Below are 24,029 nucleotides of genomic sequence, written 5' to 3'. Positions count from 1 at the left end.
CTTGGCTTCTCTAATTTCTTTTGTAGACAGCTGAGAGCGATCCCCTCCCTCTGCCCTGGGGCACAGGACTTCTGCCGTGGGTGTCTCTGGGAGGCATCTGCAGGCCGCCCTCTGTGCTGGTTCCTGGGAGCCGGCACCTCTCGGGGGACTCACACATAGGAAGGGCTGATGAAGTTGCTCTTGCTGGCTTGAGATCCCACAGGACCCCGGTTCCATAAGCCGTGCTTCCTGCCAGGAGGAACCGAAGCTCTTGCTCTTCCATCCCTGCAGTCCTCAGCCGCTCTACGGTGTGTCACAAAACAAGAACTCACAATCAGATGCTTACTTGGGCGATAACTTTTCTGTTCTACAGACAAGAAAAGAATGAGAAAGGAAACCCTTCCCAGCACAGGTTGAGGGAGGCAGAGAGGAGGTAGCCATTCTTGGTGAGTCTGGGCGTGCCATCTAGGCTGCATGGAGTTTAAGATAGAGACATTGTAAACATCTGGCGTGGGTGTTTTCTAGGCCCTGGCCATCAGAGAGCAGGCCTATTTCTGGAGCACAGCCTTGACTTCCCCAGATATCCAGGGACCCACAGAAGCTCTGCTTCTGTGGATGTGTGTGGAAGTACGACCAGACCCCGGCGGGACCACAGATCTCCCCGGACATCCCCATCCTAGGCAGGCGGATCCACGTCTCAGGGCAGGGGCTGCATCCCTGGGCCACTCGGCTGCTGACCTTTGCTGTAGCTGAGTACTTTTTCAGATTGGCTGCTCTTCCAGAGCAAAGGAGCAGATGGATAAAGTCATGCTTCCAAGGCTGGAAAGAAAGAGAAAGGCCGTTTCTCTTACCTGATTGCCCTGGCCAGAACTTCCAACAATATGTTAAATACGAGTAGTCAGAGAGGACATCCCTGTCTTGTTCCGGTTTTCAAAGGGAATACTTCCAGTTTTTGCCCATTCAGAATACCTAGGTGCTGTTGCTGCCCCACCCAGACCCCTTTACCGGCAGGGCCCCATTCCCCAGCAGCCTCCAATGTTGGCTGACAAAATCTCCCAGCCGTTCCTCTCCAGGGTTTCCTCTGCAGGGACAGCCAGGCCCCTGCCTCAAGGCTGGACCAATCCCAGGTGTGCCATGCTGCAGGGTTGCCTGTGGAGGAGCAAAAGCCCAGGTGTGCCATGCTGCAGGGCTGCCTGTGGAGGAGCAAAAGCCCAGGTATGCCATGCTGCAGGGCTGCCTGCCGAGGAGCACAAGCCAGGCCTGGCTGTGTTGCATCCTTGGGGAGCTGGGTGCTGGCTGGGTGCCTGCTCAGCCTCCTCCCTGGAGCACCCTCAGCAAACACATGGGAGCCTCTTGTTGGACTAATAGGGCATGTTTAAGAAAATACTGAGTGACGTTGTTCTGCGGAGAGTAGGGTGAGTGACATTGAAAGCAGTCAGGAGGTTCAGAGGAGCCTGTGCCAGGGGCTGCGTGGCTCTTTCCCACCGTTGGTGACAAGCATCACATCTCCAGTCTCTTAGTCCTGGTCTCCCCCTATGCTGGGGTCCTGGCTTCCCGTCACCTTCACGCCCACCATTTTCCCAAGTGTGGACCTTTCAGTCATTCTCACTGGTGAGTTGTGAAGGCCAAGAAATGGAGAGTGGTCACAAGTCAGCGCCTGGCAGCTTCAGCAGAGGCTGTGGGAACCAGGAGGCTGGGGTGAGAGCAGACATGGAGGAGCAGCTTGAAGCAGCTTGGGAAGACAAGGCCTCTACGTGGCACTGCCAGCAGTGAAAGAAGACGGGGCCCACCTGGGAGGTGGACAGGAGGGCACCTGACAGCAACGATGCCCAGGTCTGACGGTATGGCATCTGCCCAGGTCCAATAGTTCAGAGGAACCATTTCCTCCACATGACCAGGGAAACAGGTGCCAGAAGCATTTTCACAAGAATCGCCATGAAAATTCCAGAGAGCTGTTTACAAGGTTCAAGGTTTTCTTTTTCTCTTTTTGAGAAGGCACCTCCTCTATCACCCAGGCGGAAGTGCGGTGGCACAGTCGTAGCTCACTGCAGCCTCAACCTCCTGGGCTCAAGCCATCCTCGCACCTCAGCCGCCTGCATCGCTGGGACAACAGGAGTGCACCACCCCGCCTGGCTAATTTTTAATTTTTTAAAAATATTTGTAGAAACAGAGTCTGACTTTGTTGCCCAGGCTGGTCTTGCTCTCGGGCTCAAGCAATCCTCCCACCTTGGCCCCCCAAAGTGCTGGGATTACAGGCGTGAGCTACCACGCCCGACTCAAGATTCAAGTTTTAAGGTCCTATTGGTCAGAACAAAGGGTGCTTCTGCCCAACCTCGACAGCTCCCAGGGGAGGCTGCAGTATCTGAGCCCAATCACTGACCGGGTACATCTCAGATCAGATGAGGAGCCAGTGGGGAAGAGGAGAGACACGCTGTTCAGAGCTCTGGCAAGATCAGACCCCGAGGAGGTGTCTGCGAGGCTCGGATGAAGGGCACGGGTTGCTCTCTGTTCGTAGCTGGTTGGGCAAGGGTGGAGCTGGGAACCTCAGGCTTAGGCCTCAGGAGTTCTCTGTCTGTACTTGCTGCATCCCCTGGCTCACAAGTCAAACTTCAGGTAGGCAAGAAGGGGAAGAGGTGTCTCCCTTAAAATAGCTTGCAGTTGAATTTGAAATTGTCTTGGCCGGGCGCAGTGGCTCACCCCTGTAATCCCAACACTTTGGGAGGCCAAGGTGGGTGGATCACAAGGCCAGGAGATTGAGACCATCCTGGCTAACATGGTGAAACCCCATCTCTACTAAAAATACAAAAGATTAGCTGGGCGTGGTGGCGGGCGCCTGTAGTCCCAGTTACTCGGGAGGCTGAGGCAGGAGAATGGCGTGAACCCGGAAGACGGAGCCACTGTGCTCCAGCCTGGGTGACAGAGCGAGACTTTGTCTCAAAAAAAAAAAAAAAAGAAAGAAAGAAAGAAACTGTCTCCGTCTCTGGGCTAAAGAGAGAGAGGCCTTTTCCTTTCTATTGTAGTGAGAAGAAACCAAAGAATGTTCCAGGGAGCGGAAGGTGCTGCCTGAGTTCTGAATGTGGGAAGCACACGGACCTCATGTGGCTAGGAGGAGCCCCCAGGACACCTGTGTGGTTTAGAAACGCTGCCACATAAATTGCGGCTGAGGTGGAGAGGCTGTTTGCAGGATGAAGTCAGAACTACTCTCTGGGATACTGACCCATAGCATGGGGTGCTTCTCACCAATGGATGAACTAGCACAGGGATGGAAACCCCACTGGGGAACATTTGGATGCCGCCTTTTCCTTCTTGTCTGTCCAGGTCTCTGAGGTGGAGCGGGACAGCGGGGAGCAGGTGCGCCCTCAGTAAACGCCCAGGCCCCACAAGACTCATAGCTCTCCCTGGTCTCCCTGAAGGGCCAAATTACGTGCTTAGGAAATGCATTCTGGCACCCGGAAGGAACATATTACAAGTGTGTAAATAATGTTGGTTATTTTTAAACAATCTGCTTGCCTTCCTAAACTGGTAAGCTAAAAGAGAAGATTCATATTCTAGAATTATGCCCATTATGCTTCATTTGGATGTAGTTTATTGACTAAAATATTCCCCTTAAATACCAAAACAATTTGAGACTGATTATTCTGTCTGAAAGAAACACTGTTAAACCTGAAAGTAGAATCTTTGTACGTAATTCTCCTGGGGCCATGTGTCAAATTGTAATTTCCAGGCCCTGTGATTGCACTGTAATTTTCCATTGACAGAGCTCTGTGCCAAACAACATGCTTTGATTTAATCCTCACAAAGGTTCTAGGAATTAGGTATTGTTGCTTTGTAGAAAAAGGAACTGCTCCCCGTTGTCAGTCATCCAGCCAGGAGTCGAGCTGCCCAGCCTGGCCCGGTGACCACTGTTGGCTTGACAGAGACGCTGTCTCTTGCCACTGCCAGCCCCATCACCATCCTGGGAGGGAGGCTCTCTAGTCAGCCCTATAAACGCACCTCCTGAATATTCATGAAAAAAATCAACAAGAACGCCTTTCTGAGAAGTTCAGCTGAGGCCTTTATTGCAAGGCGAGAGGAGTCCAGCTCCCTGGGGATGTCAAGGAAGATGCTCTTCTCCACTGCCACTCGAGGCGACCTTCCCCTGGTATCCTGGGCCTCACTGAGACGCTTTTCCTTTCTGCATAGATCATCACCCTGAGGGATTACATCCCCAGCATCCTGGGACCTGAGGCCTTCCAGCAGTACGTGGGCCCCTATGAAGGCTATGACTCCACCGCCAACCCCACTGTGTCCAACGTGTTCTCCACGGCCGCCTTCCGCTTCGGCCATGCCACGATCCACCCGCTGGTGAGAAGGCTGGACGCTGGCTTCCAGGAGCACCCCGACCTGCCCGGGCTGTGGCTGCACGAGGCCTTCTTCAGCCCATGGACGCTCCTCCATGGAGGTGAGTGAGTGCGGTCCCTGCAGCTGGTCCCCGTGAAGTCGCCCTTCATTTTTTATATTTTTATTTTTTTATTATACTTTAAGTTCTAGGGTAAATGTGCACAACGTGCAGGTTTGTTACATAGGGTAGACATGTGCCCTGTTGGTTTGCTGCACCCATTGTCTCATAATTTACATTAGGCATTTCTCCTAATGCTATCCCTCCCCCTGCCCCCACCCCATGACAGATGGGGTGTGATAATCCCTGCCCTGTGTCCATGGGTTCTCATTGTTCAATTCCCACCTATGAGTGAGAACATGCGGTGTTTGGTTTTCTGTCCTTGCGATAGTTTGCTGAGAATGATGATTTCCAGCTGCATCCATGTCCCTGCAAAGGACATGAACTCATCCCTCTTTATGGCTGCATAGTATTCCATGGTATATATATGCCACATTTTCTTAATCCAGTTTATCACTGATGGACATTTGGGTTGGTTCCAAGTCTTTGCTATTTTAAATAGTGCTGCAATAAACATACATATGCATGTGTCTTTATAGTAGCATGATTTATCATCCTTTGGGTATATGCCCAGTAATTGGATCACTGGGTCAAATGGTATTTCTAGTTCTAGATCCTTGAGGAATCACCACACTGTCTTCCACAATGGTTGAACTGGAGTCCCACCAACAGGGTAAAAGCATTCCTATTTCTCCATATCCTCTCCAGCATCTGTTGTTTCCTGACTTCTTAATGATTGCCATTCTAACTGGTGTGAGATGGTATCTCATTGTGGTTTTGATTTGCATTTCTCTGATGGCCAGTGATGATGAGCATTTTTTCATGTGTCTGTTGGCTGTATGGATGTCTTCTTTTGAGAAATGTCTTTTCATATCCTTTGCCCACTTTTTGATGTGGTTGTTTGTTTTTTTCTTGTAAATTTGTTTAAGTTCTTTGTAGATTCTGGATATTAGCCCTTTGTCAGATGGATAGATTGCAAAAAATTTTCTCCCATTCTGTAGGTTGCCTGTTCACTCTGATGGTAGTTTCTTTTGCTGTGCAGAAGCTCTTTAGTTTAATTAGATCCCATTTGTCAATTTTGGCTTTTGTTGCCGTTGCTTTTGGTGTTTTAGACATGAAGTCCTTGCCCATGCCTATGTCCTGAATGGTATTGCCTAGGTTTTCTTCTAGGGTTTTTATGGTTTTAGATCTAACATTTAAGTCTTTAATCCATCTTGAATTAATTTTTGCATAAGGTGTAAGGAAGGGATCCAGTTTCAGCTTTCTACATATGGCTAGCCAGTTTTCCCAGCACCATTTATTAAATAGGGAATCCTTTCCCCATTTCTTATTTTTGTCAGGTTTGTCAAAGATCAGATGGTTGCAGATGTGTGGTGTTATTTCTGATGCCTCTGTTCTGTTCCATTGGTGTATATCTCTGTTTTGGTACCAGTACCATGCTGTTTTGGTTACTGTAGCCTTGTGGTACAGTTTGAAGTCAGGTAGCGTGATGCCTCCAGCTTTGCTCCTTTTGCTTAGGATTTTCTTGGCAATGTGGGCTCTTTTTTGGTTCCATATGAACTTTAAAGTAGTGTTTTCCAATTCTGTGAAGAAAGTCATTGGTAGCTTGATGGGGATGGCATTGAATCTATAAATAACCTTGGGCAGTATGGCCATTTTCACGATATTGATTCTTCTTGTCCATGAGCACGGAATGTCCTTCCATTTGTTTGTGTCCTCTTTTATTTCATTGAGCAGCGGTTTGTAGTTCTCCTTTCAGGTCCTTCACATCCCTTGTAAGTTGGATTCCTAGGTATTTTATTCTCTTTGTAGCAATTGTGAATGGGAGTTCACTGATAATTTGGCTCTCTTTGTCTGTTATTGGTGTATAAGAATGCTTGTTATTTTTGCACATTGATTTTGTATCCTGAGACTTTGCTGAAGTTGCTTATTAACTTGAGATTTTGGACTGAGGCAACGGGATTTTCTAAATATACAATCACGTCATCTGCAAACAGGCACAATTTGACTTCCTCTTTTCCTAATTGAATACTCTTTATTTCTTTGTCTTGCCTGATTTCCCTGGCCAGAACTTCCAACAATATGTTAAATAGGAGTGGTGAGAGAGGGCATCCCTGTCTTATGCCAGTTTTCAAAGGGAATACTTCCAGTTTTTGCCCATTCAGTATGATATTGGCTGTGGGTTTGTCATAAATAGCTCTTATTATTTTGAGATACGTTCCAAGAATACCTAGTTTATTGAGAGTTTTTAGCATGAAAGGCAGTTGAATTTTGTCGAAGGCCTTTTCTGCATCTATTGGGATAATCATGTGGTTTTTGTCGTTGGTTCTGTTTATGTGATGGATTACGTTTATTGACTTGTGTATGTTGAGCCAGCCTTGCATCCCAGGGATGAAGCCGACTTGATCATGGTGGATAAGCTTCTTGATGTGCTGCTGGATTCGGTTTGCTGGTATTTTATTGGGGATTTCTTATCGATGTTCATCAGTTCTCCCTTCTGTCTTATGACTCACCACAGCCATGCAGACCTTCTGTATGGGCACACTTGCTGATCCTACGCAAGGTTTTTAATATCTGTGGGGAAAATAAATGTGTTTAAAGCATTTTAAAAGGCTAAACTGGGCCCAGACATGGTGGTTCATGCCTATAATCCCAGCACTTTGGGAGGCCGAGGTAGGTGGATCACTTGAGGTGAGGAGTTTGAGACCAGCCTGGCCAACATGGTGAAACCCTGTCTGTACTAAAAATAAAAATAAAATAAAATAAAAAATTAGCCAGGCGTGATGGCAGGTGGCTGTAGTCTCATCTACTCAAGAGGCTGTGGCAGGAGACTTGCTTGAACCCGGGAGGCAGAGGTTGCAGGTGAGCTGAGATCTCGCCATTGCATTCCAGACTGGGCAACAGAGTGAAAATCCATTTCAAAATAAAATAAAAATAAAAGGCTAAACTGTTCTACAGTTATGATCAGCACCCTCATCTTTAGAATGCTAATGATGGGTTACCTTTGGAAGTTAATTATTTGGAAGAAAATGAACCTATTCCCCCAATTAGTTTTTTGGAAGGGTTATTTTTAAGCTTCCGCATTTTTTCTTTATATTCCTTTCCCAGTACTCTGTATGTCTTGCTGGGAGCTTCTAACCTGACTCAAAAGTTGACCGGCTCCAGGTGTAGTGGGGAGCGGGGAGGGCAGGGGTGCGGCAGTGTGTCTGGCGATACCTGCTTAGATGAGAGCTGAGTCATGCACAGTGCACCAGAGAGGCAGGGGCTGGCCCGGCCCTCAGCAGGTGCCTGACATTTGAAGACACCCAGCTCATCCCACACAGGATGATGCACATCGTGATTCCTAAGTCTTCCTTTTGGGCATCCTAAGGCCAAACTTTAAAGACTGGTGGCATGCAGTGGTGGGTTCACACGCCATTGAGATAGAGGGACCCTGACAGGCGGTGGGGCCTGCTTTTCCACACGGGGCCTTTGGAAACGACAGGAACAGTGGTCCCCAGGCACCCTGGTCACTCCCTCAGCTAAGCTGAGTCTTCCTTTCACTGTTCTGGATGTTAGAATTCAGCAAATGCTTCTTTTTTTCTTGTAATCTTTCTGTTGCTAAGAAATAAAAAGCTTTAAAAACTGGTGGACTCCTTCTCCAGGCCCCTTCCTTTCTGAGAGTCCATCCCCCATGAGCCACATCGTCAGTGCCAGCCCAGTGGTTCACCCGCCAGCAAGGGCAGTGTCCTGAGGACATTCAGGAAACTCTGGAATCACACAAGCGGAATTCATGAACTTACACAAAGATTTGCTAAGGACAAGATTGAGATATTATTGTTTCTCTAGAACTGAGCCGAGAACTGCCCTTGCCTTGCGCATGGTATTTTCCAGGTGGTTTGGACCCACTAATACGAGGCCTTCTTGCAAGACCAGCCAAACTGCAGGTGCAGGATCAGCTGATGAACGAGGAACTGACGGAAAGGCTCTTTGTGCTGTCCAATTCCAGCACCTTGGATCTGGCGTCCATCAACCTGCAGAGGGGCCGGGACCACGGGCTGCCAGGTCTGCCAGCTCCTTCCCTTGCACACCTCATGCAGCTGCTGCAGGGTTTGCCGAGTTAGCAACCTGCTGCTAGAGAGACTGATTTAAAGTAAAACAATCGCAAATCTAATGCCTTCTAAGCAATGGCTCTTAAAGGACCCCAGTTCATTCAGCTATAGAGGCCGCCTCCAGCTTTTCTTAGAGAGAGAAATGGCCCAAAGAGGGTGGTTCTGAACCTCCCAGGGACGTATGAGCTAGGACCTTGAGAAACACCCGCTTCTAGTAGAGGGAGGAGGCGCTGCGTGGGCAGACAATGGCAGGTCTGCGTCTGGTGTCCCGGGAAGCTCCTGGGATGGCTAGAGTGCCCCCCTCTCCTTCCCCTCCCCCCAGCGAGATCCTGGGGCCTGCAGAGATCATTCCACCACATCAGGACTGCTGTGAGCTAACTGGTCCAAGCTGGCCCCTGGTGGGAGTGGCTGCTCCTCTCAGGCCAGCAGCCCCCTGTGCTCCCTACACCCGACCTGGCTCCTGCCTTTCCCAGGCCCCACCCCACAGCCTCCTGCCTGACCTGCCCAGTGCCCAACTCCCTGACCTCAGGCCCACCTCAGCCTTCCCTCCTCTGGGCTTCTAGGTGGTTCTGGTCAACCTGCAGCACCTGTCCAGGCCCAATCCCCCGAGACCTCATGTTCTGTGTGCAGCTCTGTTCTCTCCATGCACCCTGGGAGCTTGGGAGGTGCCCTCCTATTGTGCGTGGGTGACATGTGAGATGGACAGTACTGGCAGGTCTTGTTCTGCCACATCCCTGGGCCTTCCTCTGTCCCCTGGCCCTTCCCCCATTACTGTCTTCCTTACCAGTGGCATCTGGAAGGGCTGGGATCCGCAACCACACAGGCTGTGAATATCTGGGGACTAAACGTGAGTTGGGAGGATGCAGAAGGGGCCCCATGTGTGTCAGGATAATGCACTGTGCCCCTCACTCCCTGCACCCAAACACAGCTGCTTCCTTGTTGCTAGAGCTCATGGAGCACAGCCCACACATGCCTTCACACACCTGGCGCATACCCAGCACATGCCTGCACACGCCCAGCACATACCCAACACACACCCACACATACCCAGCACATGCCCAGCACACACCCAGCACATACACAGCACACACCTGTCTACACATGCCCAGCACATACCTGCACATGCCCAGCACACACCTGCACATGCCCGCACATGCCCAGCACACACCCGGCACATACCCACACATGCCCAGCATACACCTGGCACATACCCACACATGCCCAGCACACACCTACACATGCCTGCACATGACCAGCACACACCCAGCACATACCCAGTACACACCTGTCTACACATGCCCAGCACACACCCACACATGCCCAGCACATACCCAGCACATGCCCACACACACCTTGCCTCTGGCTGGGACCCCTTTTGCTGCTGGCCCTGCTCAGGCCCCACAGCTTGACCTCCTCATGTTACCACTGCTGACTTCCCTGAGCTAACTGCACCAGAGAGCGGGCGACCCCATCTCGGCCCTCACAACCCCCACCTTTGTCTGCTCTACTTTTCACCAACTGAAATGTGGCCAAAGGCGAAAATCCACGTTCCCACTGGCCTGTGGGTCCCCCAAAGATCATAAGCCCAGGAGGAAGGGCTGTGTTTCAGGGCTGTGGTCGCCAGCACCCAGAACCGTTGACTGGCACAGAACAGGTGCTTAGGGAACCCTCACTGAATGAATGGATGGATGGATGAATGAATGAATGAATGAATGAATGAATGAATGAATGTTTGGGCAAATAAATGCTGACAAGGACAGAAGGGCCTGGTGGGAAGGGAACAGGAGTAAGACCAGCACACAGCCCGACTTGTGTTCCGAAGACTTGTGTTTGGACCTGAGGAGTTCAATTTTGGATGAATTTCTTAATTAACCTGTGTGGTTCCCAGTTCCTTCCCTGAGTGCCCAGGACAGTAGAGTCAACCTCACGTTTGAGTGTTGGGGACGCATACACGAGAGTGCTTGGTGTGAGCACACAGGAGGAGTCATGACACAGCAGTGTAAGAGCTGCCACGCGGGTCCCTGCGGCCTACAGTGTGAAGCCCACTGTGTGTGTTAGCACTCTATACCCCAGCCACCGCAGAAGGCCAGACTGCGATCACTTTCTAAAAGATGGATTGAGAGACTGACACACAGACAGTTTGGGCAACTTCCCCAGGTCTGAATTCCAGCAACTGGAGGCATCGATGCACCAGAAAGGCCACAAACCCAGCAGATGCTTCATTAGATCTGATCAGGCTACATTAGATAAAAGAGAAACACTCGTGTCTCAGCAAGCTGAGCTGGGATGATGATTTCCGCCACGCCCTGAAATTGTTTGTTGTACTTTACAGTGAATATAAGATGTACAACCTTCCCCAAAACACTTTTTTGCGGCCAGGCACAGTGGCTCATGCCTGTAATCCTAGCACTTTGGGAGGCCGAGGCGGGCAGATCACAAGTTCAGGAGTTCAAGACCAGCCTGGCCAGATGGTGAAACCCTGTCTCTACTAAAAATACAAAAAATTAGCCAGGCGTGGTGGCAGACACCTGTAATCCCAGCTTCTTGAGAGGCTGAGGCAGGAGAATTGCCTGAAACGCAGGAGGCGGAGGTTGCAGTGAGCCGAGATCATGCCTCTGCACTCCAGCCTGGGTGACAGAGCGAGACTCAATCTCAGAAAAACAAAACAAAAACACCTTTTTTGCATTCCTGTTACTGCGGTGGCTCCCACAGGCAGGGACATCGGAAGTGATGTTGTTTCTTCCAGGCTCTGTGGCCTCTGGAGCTGGGAAGGGCTTCAGCCCTCCATGTCTTTACCTCCTTCCCAGACCTTGCACATTTTCCCTCTAGAGTTGGAAAAAGATGCAAATATGTTTCCTCTCAGAGCAATAAGAAAGGAAAATGCCCTCCTAACTTCGTTGTTTTTTCTTTTTAAAATTAAGATGTCAATCTCCCCCAGGTGTGGAAATGTTTTTATTGTACTAATTAAAACAGTTTGACGATGGTCTAAATCATCAGTATAGAAACCTTCTCTCCTCGTTTTAGAACTTTAATTTGCTCATTATTTTTGTTTTTGACTAGTCTGAAAATAAGTGCATTCTTTTAGTAAATATTTAATGAAATAACGGCTGTGTCCCCCAAGCCCTGTGGCAAGCAATGGGCATCTGTGTTTTCTATATAAACCGAGTGTCTACAGGTTGCCTGTTACTGGAGCTGAGAAATTCGTGGGGTATGTTTGGGATGGTCTAGGCTAAAGTAGATTGTGTGATAAAGATGAAATTTTGTTGGAGGTGCTAAGTTGGAGGGACACAGGTGCCTCTTGACGGGGCAAAGCACCTTCTGGTGGCTTTGATGAAAGGGCCAGGATGGCCCATCTGGAGACAGAAAACAAGAGTAGTTTCTGCAGATCACAGGGCAGCAGAGCCACTGCAGACAGCAGGAGTCAGGCTGCAGCAGCTTCTCATGGGGGATCAGGGGATCCCCTGCCAGATGCAGCAGCACCAGGGCTGTGGGGCCAGCCAAGGGGGGTAACTCTAGGAGCACAAGAGTCAGACACACACTGGTTCCTCCTGACAGTTAACCAGGGAAATGGTTCTTAGCCCTCTAAGAAATGGACTCAATAGCACCTGACAGCAGTTTTCTAAAAGCTTAGGGTGTTTTTATTTTTGTTTTTGTTTGTTTGTTTGTTTTGAGACAAAGTCTCACTCTTGTTGCCCAGGCTGGAGAGCAATGGTACAATCTCGGCTCAGTGCAACCTCCGCCTCCCAGGTTCAGGCAGTTCTCCTGCCTCAGCCTCTCGAGTAGCTGGGATTACAGGTGACTGCCACCACACCTGACTAATTTTTGTATTTTTAGTACAGACAGGGTTTCACCATGTTGGCCAGGCTGGTCTCAAACTCCTGACCTCAGGCAGTCCACGCGCCTCGGCCTCCAAAAGTGGTGGGATTGCAGGCCTGAGCCACCGCACCCAGCCTCTAAAAGCTCAGATTTTGAATCTCGCTCATGCCTTCCTCCTCCAGTTTGTCCGTTCCTCCAATCTGTCTTCTTCCAAGTTGTTCCCACCCCTTGGCTCCATGAGTCTCTTTGTCACATGGGCATCCCCTTCCCAAACTAACAAGGATGCCTGGCTATTTCTCCCAGTTCTGTTTGGTCTAAACATGAGACACCACAAGGCCTGGCCTTCTGTCCCGTGAAAGCCTCACTGCCCCTGGGGGAACCGGCCCAGTGCTCACATGTTGCTGTGCGTGCACGTGTCCGGGACTTCTGCTGGGAGCCTGCGGTGGGCAGGGTGCTGAGGATAGAACCAGACAGTCTTAGCTTAAAGCACCACACAGGGCGGGTGGATGAGCAGAGACAGCAGCAGAGGCCCTGGACTATGCTCTGATCAGACCCCACGGGAGTGAGGGTCGCCCAGCCTTGAGGAGGGAGTGTTTCTGGAGGAGGCGACAGTGGAACCAAGAGGAGTGGATGAGGGACGAAGGTGGATGTAAGGAGCGGGTCACAGGGAGGGGCACCAGTGTCAGGCAAAGGTGCAGCCACAGAGTCAGACCATGGATGAGGGCCTGGGCAGCGAGCAGCTCAGGCCTAGGCAGCGAGCAGGAGGAGGAGTGAGAAGAGAGGTCAGGGGTTCACCAGGGTTCCCAGCAAGAAGAGGTCTCCAGTCTTCAATATGGAGATGACTGGCCAGACAGAAAAAGATATTTGTGTGTGTCCCTTTGTGTGTGTGTGTGTTTGTGCGTGGGGGCGGGGGGGAGAGAGAGAGAGAGAGAGCAAGAGAGTGTGTGTGCTGGCTTCTGTGTGTGCTCCTGATGTCATTGTGGGAGGTAAACTCTGAAGAGGATGCAGAGCTGTCTCGGTTGCTCTGGAGAGGCGAGAACTAAGTGCAGGCTGGGCGATAACAGGAATGCACTTAAATGTCGTGGACTCAGCATTCTTGCTGTCTCCAGCTCCTTTATGAACAAACCCTACAGAAAGAGCTCTGGCTTCTGAGCTGGAATATCCTAGCCTGGCAAACGGCCGGGTAGTGTCACAGGGTGGGACGGGACTCTGCCCTGCTGTGCTTCCCATCTCGGGGACCATGGCATGAGCGAGATGGGCTGAACAAAGGTTCAGGTCTGTGAGAGAAACCACGCAGCCTCTCCCCTGTGCAGGTTACAATGAGTGGAGGGAGTTCTGTGGCCTGCCTCGCCTGGAGACCCCCGCTGACCTGAGCACAGCCATCGCCAGCAGGAGCGTGGCCGCCAAAATCCTGGACTTGTACAAGCATCCTGACAACATCGACGTCTGGCTGGGAGGCTTAGCTGAGAACTTCCTCCCCAGGGCTCGGACAGGCCCCCTGTTTGCCTGTCTCATTGGGAAGCAGATGAAGGCTCTGCGGGACGGAGACTGGTAGGTCCCTCTCTGGAGCATCTTCCTTCTTGTTCTGCACAGAGGCAGGTGGTCTGCACTGGTTCTGAAGCCAGCCAGACCTGCATCCAAATGCTGGCTCCACCGCTCAACTCTTACGTAAGCTGATCAGATTGTTTCTCCCCCCCACAGTTGCCTTTTCCTAGAACTGTGTTTTCATAACAATGAAGCAAGTACAAAGCACGTAGCATTTAGACTGGGAGCCAGCACTGCTTTTTCCCAGGTCCAACCACATGAGCATTTAGACTGGGAGCCAGCACTGCTTTTTCCCAGGTCCAACCACATGAGCATTTAGACTGGGAGCCAGCACTGCTGTTTCCCAGGTCCAACCACATGAGCCAACAGGCACCTAACAACAACAAATTGTGACACACTTATGACAGCCCTGAGACTGCATCCCATCCCCCACGTGCCCTGACGATGCCCAGGAAAGCACAGAGGTGCACAGTGACTCAGGCGCAGACACAGGCTATGCCTGGTGCTCATGGATGCCTCTGGGCTGGACAGGCCTTCCTGGCCCCCCAGCCCCTGCCTGCACACAGAGGTGCTTGCCGGTAGCAGAAAGCTGAGGTCCCGCTTTGCCTGCCTCGTACATGTCTGCTCTCTCCTCAAGTTCAACCTGGAATGTGGAGGTTTGTACTGGAGGGAGTCAGAGCCAGATCCTGTTCCCGTCTGACTCGAAGTCCATGCCCCCCGTAGAAGCAGGTGCACAGGACACCAGTGTTAGGATTTTGGAACAACACAGACAAAAACAATGGGAAATGTTTTCTTTTGCTTTTAAAGACATCGCTACCTACCCAGTTCCCTACCTATCCAGTTCCCTACCTATCCAGTTCCCTACCTATCCAGTTCTGTCTCTCTTTTTGGTAGTCACTGTGCCAAGGTCAGATTTTTGTTGTAAAGGATCTGTGCTCTTCCCAGAGAGTGCACCTGCCACACGCCAAGGCTCCTGTCCTTTCCCCAGTATGACTTTTGTCTCTAATTTCTGAGATGCAGCATTTCAAAGAGCTACGAACACCTGGGGAGAAATCACCAGATGAACTTGTCTCCCTCATAGCTGTGTCTTCAGTCAACGTGCGTTTGGAATTCTCTGGGACATGGGAAGCCACTCGCTCAGAAGGGGGAGGATTTCTCCAACTTGCCCCATATGTGTGTCTCCCAAGCGTGTTTTATGCCACCCATGGCTGAAGCTCCATCTGAAATCAGAGGCAGCTGGCAGATGCCTGGGGTGGTGCCCGCAATGTCTCATCCTGTGTATTTATGACCAAATATCTCCCCAATGCAAAAATGGGGTCAATTAACTTCCATATAGTGGGGCCTCTTTTTTATGATGTTCTAAGAGGAATTCATCCCCGTGATGGGAAGCAGAAGAGCTTTCTGTGGCTGGGGAAATGCATGCTTTATGGCATTCAGACCAGGAGCTCCTGGGGCTTTGGCAACGATTTTCATATTTTGAGAGGAAAGTGGGACTTCATTTCTTCACATTGCAATTTTCTTGATTACCCATGGCCTGGAGGAAGAAGCTGAAGGTAGAGAGACCGTGCAGGGCATGCTGACTTCAGACTAGAGAGCAGCACCCTGTAAAGCAGCTGAATTTGCTGTAATTATTCTTGTTTTTAACACAGCATTGCACCCCAAATAACAGCAATGCAGCAAAATAGATTCTCATAGTCAACAAACGAAGTGGCTCTGAGCCCCTCTTCCATCTGACGCCGCTCGTTCAGAGAGCCAGGTGCACGCTGTGCTGCCCCTCCGCGTCTCCTTCAGGTCCTCAGCGCCTGCACCTGCGCGGCCGTGGGTGCTGGAGGTCTGGGCAGACGCCGCAGGGGAGGCCAGCAGCACACAGCAGCGGGTGGCTGGTCCTGAGTGCCTGCCCTGGGGGTTCTGCATGCACCGTGAACTTATGCTCTGTCTCCTTCCCTGGAGGTTTTGGTGGGAGAACAGCCACGTCTTCACGGATGCACAGAGGCATGAGCTGGAGAAGCACTCCCTGTCTCGGCTCATCTGTGACAACACCGGCCTCACCAGGGTGCCCGTGGACGCCTTCCAAGTCGGAAAATTCCCCGAAGACTTTGAGTCTTGTGACAGCATCCCCGGCATGAACCTGGAGGCCTGGAGGGAGACCTTTCCTCAAGGTGACGTTTGGTCTCTTCTCACACCACCTTACAGCACGTGCATCTCATCAAACAAACCTTGTCTTCCCAAGGAGCTGAGTTAACTTTTCACTGTTTAGAAAACAGCGCCCTGCCTTACACCCTCAGGGCAGCTCCTGGGGCGGGCAGAACCCTTCTTTAGTGAGAAAGGAGCTGGGGACCTAGAAAATGGGAGCCAGCAGGGCCCGACCTGGGAGGTGACCGTGTGTGCTGTGTGGGTGCTCAGTGAGTGACCACAGCAGGGCTCCCCAGCCTCGGCACCAGCCCCTCCAGGGCACAAGTGTGCCCGTGACAGGGACGTTGGTATGTGATTTTCTTTTCTCGTAGTTTGACTACATGTCAACCTGTCCACATTTCATAGACGACAAGTGTGGCTTCCCAGAGAGCGTGGAGAATGGGGACTTTGTGCACTGTGAGGAGTCTGGGAGGCGTGTGCTGGTGTATTCCTGCCGGCACGGGTATGAGCTCCAAGGCCACGAGCAACTCACTTGCACCCAGGAAGGATGGGATTTCCAGCCTCCCCTCTGCAAAGGTCAGTCCTTTCTTCAATAACAATTACAAAACATCTGCATGTTTCCGATATAAATTAACAATGCAATGTCATTGAAAATTTATTCGCCAAAAGATGCTTCTGAAACTGTTATCTTCCCAGGAGCAATTTGGGGATAGAAAGCAAGGGCTCTCCCATTGGCTGGCCTGTTCCCAGCTGGCCTCTTTCTAGGTAGTGAGGCCTCAGAATAGGCACGTGGAATCGTGACCAATGGGGTCACCTGTGAGGGAAGAGAAAGAGGAGTTCATGAGTTCCAGGCAAAGTTGTGGTGAACTCGCAGGGCCACTTTCTCAAAGGAAACATGGCAGCAAACGTCTCCACTCCAGAAACCCGTAGAGTTAGTCCCGCCTCCGCCTCCCACAGGTGGCTGATTCCGAAGCCCATGCCTGCTTCTTCTCCAGTCGCTGGTTTCACTCCCAGCCTCCTGCATGTTTAGGTGTAGACAGGTGCGGGCTCCTAGCGGTGACTTGAGAGCAGGGTGGGGAGGCAAAGGCAAGACAGCTGTGGGCCATCTCCACCTGCTCCTCCCATAGGCCTGGCTTGAGCGGGTGTCAGCCCAAGGCACCTGGGAGCAGGTTTGCTGGACAACAGAGCCTCCCAGGGGAAGAGCCATGTACTGGGGTCCCTCTGTGGGGAGCAGCAGAATGAGAGTCCCCCACTGACTGTTCTGAGACAGAAAGAGCTCTCTGGGTGCAACTCCTGAGGCTGGGGCGTCCTGTTGGAGCAGCTTGTGTCCTCCAGCTACTTCAGAAACGCCCTGCAACAAAACCTGGCCTGCTGGCTCTGGTCTCATGGGCCAGTGGGGTCAGGGCAGGCAGGAGCAGGAATGGCTGCTGTTCTCGGAGGAAGGTTGCTCAGACAACACTCACTAGCAATCTTTAGAAGGCCAAGCTGCCTTCAGGGACTGCGTTTTAGGGGAGGAAAACTGACATCAGACACAGAACCTCCTGTGAGCTGCTGCTATGAGCTGCACTAACCTAGACCGCAGAAGAAAAAGAGGGTCTCGTGCAAGAATCTGGCTGGTTTGCAAGTAAAAATAAAAGCAAAATCCACAGTTTTCAGTTTTCTCAGAGTTTTCAGAAGATGAAAGAGTCTTGGAGCCAGTGCTTTGGGAGACCCAGGTGAAAGAATCTTTTGAGGCCAGTTCAAGACACTCCCCTACCCCAGGGGCGGCTGCAGATGCCTTCACACAGCTCCGGTGCTTCACAGCTCTGCATAGCGGGATGCAGGAGGGGCTGGTTCCAGGGGCAGCTTTAGCCAAGAAAGACCTTCTATGTTTAACAGCCTTGACATGGTTACCTATACATAAAACACTTCAATAGCTGCTGCAAGATACAGACAGTTAACAGTGGCCAATAGTCAATAGCTCCAATCCCTTGAAATTTCTTTACCCTTGTCTTATACTTTTTATTTTTTTGAGACAGAGTCTCACTCTGTCGCCCAGGTGGGAGTGCAATGGTGCAATCTCTGCTCACTGCAACCTCTGCTTCCTGGGCTCAAGTGATTCTCCTGCCTCGGCCTCCTGAGTAGCTGGGATGACAGGCACCCACCACCGTACCTGGCTAATTTTTGTATTTTTAGTAGAGACGGGATTTTGTGCTGGTCTCAAACTCCTGACCTCAGGTGACCCCCCCACCTCAGCCTCCCAAAGTGTCGGGATTAGAGGCGTGAGCCACCGCACCCGGCTTCTTATACTCTTATAGAATGGTTGTCATTATCAATAATGTCATTATTAAAGACTGTACTCTTTAGAAAGCCTGAGATATCCCCAACACCCTGCTAGTTGTCATAAGCACCATGTTTGATTTCATGCCCGTTTTTCACAACAGACATAATGATACCCATTCTGTAACTGAGAAAACCAGCTGGGACCAAGACTCCCCCTGACCCCAGAGCCCTGAGTTAGGAGTGGGCAGTCCCACCCAATGCAGCCCCTCACCTGGGAGCAGGAGGGCAGCAGACCACCCCAGCTGACCTCAAGGCCTCGCAGGTCTCCGGCACTGGGTCGCCTGGGTGCTGCCCAGGTTCGCACATTCTCATCGTCCTGGGGTGGCCGAGTCGGGGGACAAGTCCCTGTGGCCTATGTGGACCCCGGCTCTTCCACTCAGTGGTGAGATTGGGGAGAGTCCCTCCACCCCTCCCAGTACCTTCGCTCTGTCTGGGGGTGTCGTCAGCACCAGAACCCCAGGAGTGCAGGCAGGTTGCTGTCCCCAGCCTGGCCCTCGGTAGAGACTGCACCCAGGCCAGCTCTGTTCCCTCCAGACAGAGCAGCTCCTGGAAAAGCATGTGTCCCCAGCACTGACAGCACCTGTGCCATTCAGAGAACACACACGAGGCGTGTGGAGCAGACCTGTGACACGCTCCTGCTTGTTTTCTAAAATTGGCCAGAAAAGGAACATTATTTGAACAAAATGTACAGCAGGTTATCTGGAAATAGAAGCCTAGGGGATGAGGGACTAGATGTAGGATTCGCGTGCAGGGAGAGCAGGAGGGGATGCACCATCCTCACTGGCGGTGGCAGGTGGCCCCAGTCCTTGCTCTCAGAGGACCTGGAGCATCTGAGCCAGCTGGGAGTCTCTGCTTGGGCGAAGCAGACCCTGCCCCACCCTCACCCTGGCTCCTTCCTGCCCCTGTGTCCTGCACTTGGCCAAATTCCACATTCCCCTACCCCAGGCAGACCCTAATTTCCTCCAGGAAGGCTCCTGTGAGTTGGGCCTGAGTGAGACCCAGTGTGTGGACTCCCTGCAGGCTCAGAGCCCACGGCCAGAGTGCATCCGTCTTCTCCTCATCACCTTTTCAGATGTGCAGGGAGCAGGGGGTGGCCACACAACAGCAGAGGTGGTGCCTGGTTTCCCCTAGACCGGGTGGGGTGGCAGGCAAAGGGCTGACCTCCCCAGACAGAAGCACCTCCCAGAACGGGTGTCACATGGGAGAGAAGGGGGTGCGGCTGCTTCCTCTCAGGTGTGTGGCCTTTCGTGTCTGGCAGATGTGAACGAGTGTGCAGACGGTACCCACCCACCCTGCCACGCCTCTGCGAGGTGTAGAAACACCAAAGGCGGCTTCCAGTGCCTCTGCGCGGACCCCTACGAGTTAGGAGACGATGGGAGAACCTGCATAGGTGAGTCTGCTCCCCTCCCTCTCTGTCCATCTATTTGCGAGTTTTTGTAAAACGAAGAAAAGTGTGTTCAAGTTAGGCAACTGTCAATCACCATCTTGATTGGGAAGGGCAGAGATGAATAAGACACCAAGCCCAGGTGCCCGAGGGGCGTCCGTGCTGTGCCCGAGGGGCGTCCGCGCTGTGCCCGAGGGGCGTCTGCGCTGTGCTGGGGGCAGAGGATGCATTTCATGTCTGCTGTCTGTGCAGAGACCCTTGGTGCATGCTGAGGCTGGGGGCAGCAGCCAGAACGCATTTCCAGACAAGGTCCACAGTTGCATACCCAACCTAGATCACCCCCAAGACACAAAACTTATGAAAGAGGCAGCGTTCAATACAGACCCATCCATCACCTCTCCTCCTCCTGGACCCCCTCCAAATGCACCCGACTGCACCCTGACCAGGGCCAGCAGCACAGCTGCCTGCCTGTCGCCCACCCCCACCTCTGGATGTCCCCGCCCTGTATGGGGCCTGGGTGCTCAACATCCACCTCGGATGGCCTTGCCCAGTCCCCTAGCTCTGCCCTCAGATCAGGGACAGCGTCTTCCTCACCGCTGCCTCTAAGTTAGGTGCCAGATATGCCCAAACTTTTGACGAATTTACTCCCCTGAAAATTGTGGCTCTTGAGTAAGCATTATCTTTAATCTTCATTTTATACAAAAGGACACTAGTGATAAGAGGGCGAGACGCTCCTGCTCACACAGCCGCTCCGTAGCTGGCCGGGAATTTGTGTTAATAGTTGACTCCCAACTCTTATAGAAAAATAATTATTCACCAGACTCGAGTTACAGACAGAATTCCTTTGAGCTACTGTCATAGGGGAGTGAGGTCTCCAGAAAGAACCAAGTGCAAGGCCCAAATGCAGCAAAGGCAGCTGGGATGTCCAGTCAGGATGGAGAGGGGTCAGTGCAAAACGCTTCATGACTCAACTTCATTAAGGGGATTCTGATAAGCTGGAATAATAGGATTCTTGCTGAAACTCAGCTCCTCAGGCGAAGGATACAAGGGCCAAGGTCAAGGCCAGTCAAGAAGCGAGTGAGTCTGAAAAAAGATGGCCAGATCGCGGCTGCGTGGGGCCTTCAGCGGCCGGGGATGCTCTTTCTGGTGCTCTGAAGCTACATCCGCCTGACAGGCGTGTCCTCCCTTCCTGTGGCAGGCACACCCCCCTCCTGTGTCAGGCACACCTCACCATCCTGTGGCAGACACACCCCCTCCTGTGGCAGGCACACACCCCTCCTGTGTCAGGCGCACCCCGTCCTGTGGCAGGCGCACCCCATCCTGTGGCAGGCACACCCCACTGTCCTGTGGCAGGCATACACCCCCTCCTGTTTCAGGCGCACCCCCTCCTGTGTCAGGCACACCCCACCCTGTTTCAGGCGTCCTCTCTGCACAGCATTCCCCCCTCATACTCATTGTTTTATCAGCCTCTGGTTTTATTCATGTTTTTTCTCCATATGAAATCATATCTTCTCTTCATTTCAAACCAGACCACTCTCAGTCATGGAAAACTGGAAACAGCAGCTCTTGCATTCAGGTTTTTAAATAAAATGTTTAAATCAACAGTTCAGATGTGAATTGCAAAGGTAGCCAGGTGGCGAAGCTGCCACGTTCACAGAGAGCTCAGCTGTTTTCCGCATTATTATTATAAACCCACGCAAGCCGATTCAGAACCCTGCTCAGGTGAAGCTGGTGGGACATTTACATCAAGATTGCAGTTTTGCTGCACTGCAGCCCAGAAGCACTTGCTGTATTCTTGGTAATATCTCACCCTGTCAGATGGCTCCGTGGGACCCCAGAAAACACCTACTGCTGTCCTCCAGCTGAAGCCACCACCCTCCGTCCCTCCCAGTGTTTTCTTCTGGACTCACCCACAGAAGGATGGAGAAAGGAGGCGCAGTGGAGGTCAGGAACAGCCCTAGGAGAGCACCCAGAGATGAATTTGTGCCTAAGAGAACTTGCACACCACCTCTCTTCCTCCTGGGCCCCCTTCGAACACCTGCACCATGACCAGGGCCAGCAGCACATGAGCCTAAGACCATTTTGTGCACCAGGGCCCAGGTCTGAGAGATTAATATGCAGGTGCTCAGGGCTTCTCCTGTCTCCACAGTGACTTACAGACTTAGATTTAGATACAGGTGTGCATATGGATATTGATTATGGATATAGACAATTGTAGATATAGGTACAGATGCAGATACATAGATATAGATATAAATTCACCTATAGGTATAAAAGAATAGACTTAGATTTAGGTATAGGTATCCCCATGTAAGTTTAGATGTAGAAACACACATAGATTTAGGTGTCAATGTAATTATGGAGGGAGCTCTGCTTTTGTTGTGTTTTGTTCCTAACGTTGCAGTTAAAGGAACTGTATTGATTTCCTGGGGGTGCCGCAGCAAAGTCCTGCAGACTGGGGGTGCCGCAGCAAAGCCCTGCAGACTGGGGGTGCCGCAGCAAAGCCCTGCAGACTGGGCACTTGAACAAGAGATTTATCTCTCAGCAAGTCCTGGAGGCTGAAATCCAAGATCAAGGTGAGAGCAGAGCTGGCTCACCCTGAGGACTCGCCCCTTGGCTGCAGACACCACTTCTCCCCATGTCCTCCCAGGGCAGTCCCTCTGTGTGTCTGAGGCCTCATATCATAAGGATATGATATGACATAAGGATATGTCCCACCAGCTTCACCTGAGCAGGGTTCTGAATCGGCTTTCGTGGGTTTATAATAATAATGCGGAAAGCAGCTGAGCTCCTCTCTGTGAATGTGGCAGCTTCGCCACCTGGCTGCCTTGGACCACGGCCCATAGTGACATCCCCATGCCACTGCAATTACCCCTCAAATGCTCCATCCCCAAATCAGCCACATTCTGAGGCCAGGGGGATGGAGGCTTCAGCATGAGGATCTGGGAGATCCAGTTCAGCCCACGACAGCACTTGGCCCATGGTGCCATCTTTTAATCTTCGGAATAAAACCTTAGAAGAAGTTCATACACAGGAGCATAAGCTAATTTCCAAGATTTTGCTTCAAATGTCTCCTTTTAGTTTTTTTCCTGAGAACAATTATACATTTATCTGTTTCCTACATCTTAAGGACTCTTTTCTATAAACTCTGAAGCCAAATGTGTCTCTGGAATTGAGACGTTCCCTCCCAGTGCTACCTCTTTGCTAAGGAATCCCCCTGCCTGGACGCCATCCATCTGCCTCTCCAGGTCCTGCCCCCGTCAAGGGCGTCCGAGAGAACCCCTGAGCCCAGCCCGGACCAGCGCCCATGCAGTGCCCGTGCTCAGGGCAGCTCTGAGCTCTGTGCTGCCTTCTGGTTCTGTGCGGTGGATGTGATGATTGCATGGTGCTGTCCCTGCCCCGCTCTGCCCCTGCTGGGCTCCTGGCTGCCAAACGTGAAGTCAGGGTCCACCGCAGGACACTCGTCTTCCTGCTGAGCCCTGCAGCCCCTCAAGCAGCTGGCTGCCTCCAGGAGTCTCCTCTGCAACAGCTGCCCTGTGCCTCCCTGGCCTCCCTGGCAGGAGCCAGGCCCTCTGGAGGCACCGGGCCGGGCCGCCAGTGGAGCCCGATGGGGAGCGATGGTGAACAGTGACTTTCTCTTTCTAAGGAAGAGACTGAGGGAGGGAACGTGCCCCCAGAGCATCTCAGGAGCTGGGAAGTGAACAGCTGGGGATGCAAGCTTCCCCCACCACCAGCACCCTTATAATGACACTGCTGCCCCTGCAAAATCGTCCGCGGAAAATTAGGATGCTGGGCATGACCTTTCTGCATCCCTGATGCACAAGCCTAACTGTTGTTCCACGGAGGCCACATATGTCCCTGTTGAAAGGGCCCTGCTCCCACGCAAGCAGCCATCAGCACCTTCTCCATACTGACAGCGCAGGCCAGCAGGACCCAGCACCATCCCTGGATGCACCAGCTCTGTCACTTCTGGACAGAACACCCCAAAAGGTTGATGGACGTGGCTGTCCCTCAGCTTTCAGAATGACAGCTTGAATCCCAAGCCTGCTTCCATGAGGAAGGGTAGACACCAGGAGAGAAGCAGAGGCCCCGGCTGGGTGGACATGCACTCAGGTGCTGAGGGCTCAGAGTGAACCAGGAGCAACAGCTAAGCCATGTTTATAGCCCCTCATACGAGCCCTGGCTGGAGGCCGGAGGTTCCAGGGAAGGTGGGCACCAGAGCCCATGTCTGAGAGATGAATACACAGGTGCTATGGCTGCTGCTTCTGTCTTCATGGTGACTTACAGACAAGGACGCCAAGGCCTGGGAAGATGAGGCGTG

General features: G+C 51.9%; 1 protein-coding gene across 7 annotated transcripts in view; it reads left to right on the top strand.

Annotated features, from left to right (window-relative positions):
- TPO (thyroid peroxidase) overlaps positions 1-24,029 on the top strand; it is a 132,720-nt gene that overhangs the window by 93,983 nt on the left and 14,708 nt on the right. For 3 of the 7 annotated variants that reach the window (XM_010386095.2, XM_010386096.2, XM_010386100.1), the window contains 6 exons: positions 4,162-4,420; positions 8,291-8,461; positions 13,638-13,875; positions 15,820-16,028; positions 16,408-16,578; positions 19,583-19,714. In XM_010386095.2, coding sequence (XP_010384397.1) covers positions 4,162-4,420; positions 8,291-8,461; positions 13,638-13,875; positions 15,820-16,028; positions 16,408-16,578; positions 19,583-19,714 — 1,180 coding nt within the window. The remainder of the gene's footprint in view (positions 1-4,161; positions 4,421-8,290; positions 8,462-13,637; positions 13,876-15,819; positions 16,029-16,407; positions 16,579-19,582; positions 19,715-24,029) is intronic. The other 4 variants (XM_010386099.2, XM_010386098.2, XM_010386097.2 and 1 more) reach the window with 3 other exon arrangements.

The sequence above is a fragment of the Rhinopithecus roxellana genome, chromosome 17, assembly GCF_007565055.1.
Source record: "Rhinopithecus roxellana isolate Shanxi Qingling chromosome 17, ASM756505v1, whole genome shotgun sequence".
NCBI classification, from domain to species: domain Eukaryota; kingdom Metazoa; phylum Chordata; class Mammalia; order Primates; family Cercopithecidae; genus Rhinopithecus; species Rhinopithecus roxellana.
Note: the sequence above shows the minus strand (reverse complement) of the source record. Positions and strands in the feature narration are given on the sequence as shown.